The sequence below is a fragment of the Glossina fuscipes genome, unplaced genomic scaffold (genome assembly GCF_014805625.2).
Source record: "Glossina fuscipes isolate IAEA_lab_2018 unplaced genomic scaffold, Yale_Gfus_2 1, whole genome shotgun sequence".
Taxonomy (NCBI): Eukaryota; Metazoa; Arthropoda; class Insecta; order Diptera; family Glossinidae; genus Glossina; species Glossina fuscipes.
Genome location: NW_023998415.1, coordinates 33011516 through 33017296, shown reverse-complemented (window position 1 = coordinate 33017296; position 5781 = coordinate 33011516). Strand labels below are relative to the sequence as shown.

At 35.3% G+C, this 5781-nt stretch overlaps 1 protein-coding gene across 11 annotated transcripts in view; it reads left to right on the top strand.

The window, feature by feature from the left end:
• Window positions 1-4664, top strand: part of LOC119631317 (glucose transporter type 1) — a 76705-nt gene extending 72041 nt beyond the window's left edge. For 6 of the 11 annotated variants that reach the window (XM_038023419.1, XM_038023410.1, XM_038023408.1 and 3 more), the window contains one exon: window positions 4571-4664. In XM_038023419.1, coding sequence (XP_037879347.1) covers window positions 4571-4644 — 74 coding nt within the window. In that variant the 3' untranslated portion in view covers window positions 4645-4664. Of the gene's footprint in view, window positions 1-1233; window positions 1463-4570 lie in introns of those variants that run through there. The other 5 variants (XM_038023413.1, XM_038023414.1, XM_038023412.1 and 2 more) reach the window with 3 other exon arrangements.
• The last annotated feature ends 1117 nt before the right edge of the window (window positions 4665-5781 follow it).

Sequence of the window (5781 nt, the reverse complement as noted above, 5' to 3'; positions counted from 1 at the left end):
TATATATATATATATATATATGTATTTGTATATATATATATGCGTATATATGCGTACATATGTATGTATATGCGTAAATACTTGAATATATATAATATGTCTGTTTCATGTGCAAACTTATGCAATACAATCAGAGGCATTTACTAATTATCAAACACCCAGAAGAAAAGTTTAAACATCTAAAAAATATAATTGTTGCTGTTGTTGTTTGTTAATCACCTGCACCACTTTGTTGTTAAAAGTTTTTGAAAAATGGAAAAAAAATTTTATTTTATTTTTTTTAAGCTTTCAAGAGAACGGGAGAAAACCGATAATACTTCTTTATATTAGAAAAAGCTGATGCAAGTGTTATTAATCATTTAAGCTTTCGTTACGTCGGACGAGCAAGCGATAGAGAATTTATGACTTTTTACCTCAAAACATTAGATAGAAAATCATTTTTTTTTAATTTTTAATTTTATTATTGTGAGATTGTCTCTAACAGCAAACTAGTGGAGATAGCAAAAAATTCTTATTATTAAGTCAACTATTAAACCTACTCTGAAGCAATATACATGTGTATGCGTGTGTGTATGTATCTTTTTAAACCTTATATATTCAATTTGGTTAACAGCTAAGATCACAGCCTTAAGTTTACATCACCTACACTAAACAAGCACCGCAAACCATTTCAGAACTATAAGGTAATAGTTATTGTTCTCTTTTTTTCCTAACATCACCGCAAATGCCAATAATGTCTACAAAAACACCGAAAAAAGTTTAAGAAACACTGTTACGCCAAAAATAAATTTTATATTTCTTATTAATTATTTTAGAAACGTCTGATTTCTATTTTTATTTATTTATTTATTTATTTATTCATTTAGTTTTTTGTTTATTTGTGAGTTTAAAAAAAGGATCATAGTTTTCCTACATCATTCAATTTGCAATGCATACTAAAATCATTCATTTGCTGTCTTTCAAGCTTTTTACATTTTAAGCATGTGTGCATGAATTACTTACTTTATATTTATATATATATATATATTTGATCTGCCCTGAAAACTTAAGCACTTGTGGATTTTGCTTTTGAAATTAATTCTCATAGATCTTCTTCGCATCCCTCTCCTTTTCCTAAATCTCTATAGCTTCATTTTTTATTTATAGAGAGTTAGTTAGTATAGTTTAGGCGGTAAAATGTTTTTCGAAAAATTCTTGTAAAAAACGTATTTTATGTATACAAATTTCATGTAGCTGCATTCGAGGTTTGTTCAGGAGGAGACCGAAGTACACTCCAGGGCCTGAACGCTGTCTCTGTGCGCCGTCACCTTCGTCAGCAAGCACATGCTTACCAGAACAGCGGGCCTTGACTGAGGAACGCCTCACATCCTGAAACTGCCACTGTACATTCAATGAGCGCTGAACAAAAATCCCAGCAAGAACAGCAACCAAAAATTACACAGGATTTGCAAAATCAACAAGAACAACAGCAAAACGAACAACAACAACAACAACAACAACAACAACAACAACAACAACAACATCATTATCATCACGTACATTGTAGCTATGAAAAAGATATTATGTGTGATGATAATCAAATGCACCTGCAGCACATGCATCATCCGCAACAGCCACAACAACAACAGCAACATCAACAACAGCAGCAACAACAGCAAACACCTTCCAAGCTTAAACACGATGAACACGAACATGTACACTGCACTACTGAATATTCACTGCCATTTCACCAGCAGCAACAAACTGTTGCCACTACACAACGTCACCAGCAAATGCAGCGCAAGCACAGCCATAGCCATAGTCCACATCCTAGTAGACACACTTCACCGCACAGTCGTCATACATCACCTCATAGCAAGCATACTTCAAATCACAGTCGGCACAATTCACCGCACAGTCGGCATGCCTCTCCTTACAGCCGGCATACGTCACCACACAGCCGGCATACTTCACCGCACAGTCGTCGTACCTCTCCACATCGCGGTAGTGGTCACTCACATCATCATCATATTGTACACGATCAGCAGCTACCTATAGCCGAAACATTAACACGTAATTTACCCTTACGCTCATCCGTACGCAGCACATCATCTCATACCCATTCGCATCATCATTCCCATCATTATCGCAATCGCAAAAGGATACAGAGTCAACACCATCAACATCAACATTCAACTGTTGATCATCTGAATTCTCATTTGCCTTCATTTGGTGCCCATAATGAGACCTGCTCGCAACAACAACAACAACAGCAACAACAACAGCAGCACCAGCAGCAACAACGACATCATCGCTCAGTCAATGACGTCTGCAATAGTTCGCTTAATACCTGCAATGACCCTTCATGCGGAAGTGAACGTGAATTTCATGAACACTTTGCCAGTAAAATCTCTGGTTGTTGTTCATCACGCACGGAATTAGCTCAATATTTTGCTGAAGATCTTTACGGTACCACTTCTCGGCGACCTTCATCTTGTTGCACATCCTCTGACTATTGCTATCAGACCGATTCGACTAGTTTATATGGGTCACGTTCGTCACTAAGCCGTAACAATTCCATTAAATCGGCGAATGTAACCTTCCGTCAAAAGAAACTGAATAAACGTCAACCAAGTTATAGTTCATTACGTGCCATAAACACTTCCCGACCTAACAGCCAAATAGGTTCATTGACATCAGTATTCGATCGATCTAGAATATATGAAGACGATAACTATATCACAAATGGTGATAGATCGAAGTCTGAACATCAAACATCTAAGGACGCTTTAAATAACGAATTACCAGAATATGCTTGCTCGCCATCGCCCATTCGTTGGAGTTTCTTAGCTGATAGTAAATCACCTACCGACACTTTAGAAGGAAAAACTACGACAAATACATCGACTTCCACCGGCGCGCAAAAGACCAAAGAAAAAGAGCACGTTAATGCAGAGCATCATGAGAAATCTGCTAGTGGCCGATATCACCGGACTCAAAGAACCCAAAGTTGTGTTAGGGGAGATGAAAACCCTTCTACATCTCGAAAGTGTTGTGAAAGCCCGAAACCATATGAGACATCCACCACCGTACAATTCCATCAAGAAGGCGAATCTTATAATAACTGTTGTAACAACTACATACAATGCAATACGTATTTGGATCAAGACTTACAAATAACAAGCGAAGACATACACCAATATCTATCGAAAGGTAATCAAGAGGCTGGAAGTGTCTTAAACAATGCCAAAACGTATCCTTTTCAGCCGAGTAATGCCTTGGAATTTCAATACAAAAATAATTTTGCGAATAACAACAATAACGCGGCATCGAACACTCTATCCTCCATGGAAGGGGCCGAGAGCCTACGCAGCTACGATAGTCGCTTCCGGCGCAATTCTAGTAAGGAGACCAATCTAAATCAAAACGTTACAACTACGGAAACATGTGTAGGAGCTTGTGCGGTTTCATCATGCAGTAGTGGTACACCTCTATCACCTACTAACATAAATTTATCCTCAAGTACGAACAATATTAATATTGTATTTAGCTCTTGCATGGAACGCAATGCCAATGAAGTTAAATTTATAAACACAGCGGTGGGAGAGGTCCGGGAAAGAGAAAACGGCCTTAGAGATACTCATCATGGCGGCAATTACTTACCGTTTGCCTATCCGGCTTATGACTATACAAATATGTCGGCGAGCTCTATATTTGATAAACCGTTAGGAATTGATGAATTGCCTAAAGAATTTAATAGTGCAACTGAAACAACCGGTAATACGTCATCAAGTCAACATTCATCATCGCTACAATCACCCGAACCGAATCGCGTATCATTTGAATCATTTGATGCAGCATCTGAGCATAATTTGCTATCACGGCAGGGCAGCTGCCAATATTCGTCGACACCAAGGACACCACGCTCACCCGATTCAATAGCAAACTCAAGCACTTACTCGGCAGCAGTTAATCCAGCAGCCACTTCCTATTCCCATCCGTCGGTGGCACAGCATGTTCACTATGATTATCCCACGGGTACTAGACAATGTATATCGTATGATCAGCAGCAGCAGCAACAACAACAGCAACAACAGCAACAAGAGCAATGCTCACAATCGATCTATCAAGCTCATCATCATCATCATCATCATCATCATCATCGTTATCAGCAACATAACACTGAAAGCTTTAAACTGAGCAACGCTTTTAAGAAAGTACGCAAGCGAGCACGCAAATACACGGATTTCTTACGCAAAAAATAAATCAAATTTTGCACTCTTAGCAATTTTCTATCGACTTTCTCTCTCTCTCTCTCTCTCTCTCTCTATCTATCTATTGCTTCCTTTTTATTTTTTCCGTCTCTCGTACTCCGCCTATCTCTTTTTTCATAGCTTATATCCGTGTCTCTATTTTCCATTCTCTTGACGTTTCCATTTCTTGTTTCTTTACCCATCTGTAACGATCACTGACATGATATAAAGAAGAGAGTAAATGAAAATTAAATCATTTTATTTATGCTTTCTTTTCGTTTTTTGTTTTTTTCTTGCTGTATCTTTTTCTTTTCTCTTTCTTAAAAAAATCATAACAGATTCTTCGTATTTTGGACGTAAATACATGGTGGTGGCTCTTAAAAAGCAAAGCAAAAGTATGGATCAGCAGTAATTTGTTTAGTAATGTAAATACAATGTATATGAAAATGAAGAGCAAATTTCTTTATATCATAGCGAAAGAGAAAAAAAACCGAACTCTCTGCAATAGCGTTGCCATAGTGTTTTCTTTTAATTAGGATTTTTGTACATTTATTCCTTTTTTTCCTTATTTCTTCCATTATTTTTATTTATTTATTTATTTTGTTTTTTTAGTTGAAATTTTCAACATCTAAGAAAACTGTACGGATACTTTAAGTTGGGACTGCACTTTAGAATATATATATATGTGTATATATATATGTAATATATATATATATATATATATATATATATATTTATTACATAAATATATGTATATATATATATGTATATATATATAATAAATGAAGAAACAAAACAAAATGTAGTTTTCTATATATATAAGCAATCAATTGTTAGAAACAAAATATAATATTATTAATAATAAATTTATATTAATAGAGAAACCTATTTATACAAAGCTCAACACAACAAGAAAAAATGGAAAGCAATAAAACTTAAGAAAAATAAATAATTTAATAACATTATGTGTACTTATTATATGAATAAACACAAAGAAAGACAGAACGAGTATAAAAACGAAATAAATAATTAACAAAACCTAAGAACATTTTTGGTTAAAACACTGCCAAAATCTTAACAAATGATGTTTTTGCGTTTACACATACACCTTGATCATTACTATCCCCAATTCAAAATGAAACGAAAAGAAGAAGAAGAAGAAGAAGAAGAAGAAGAAAAATTTAAATAAACGACATTGTAGACTCTACGCTGAACCAATGATTCGAACCTAACTGAAAATATAATCGAATGTGTTTCGGAAACTTCTTTTGTAATAATACATACTTTCCATAAATACACAACGATTTTTTGAAACAATTAAATAACAAAACCGACATATTCACAGGCACTCAGTTAAACCAGAGACACCCATTTAGAACAAATACAGGCGCTTGGAATACAAAAACACATAAAGTATAAAGACGAATACATATGCACACACATCCATACATATATATCCCAAAATCGAAACACATTCAAAGTACACAAGTACACCCATATAAGTACACCATTATATGTAGAAGTATAATAAGAAAACCCATAAGCTCCC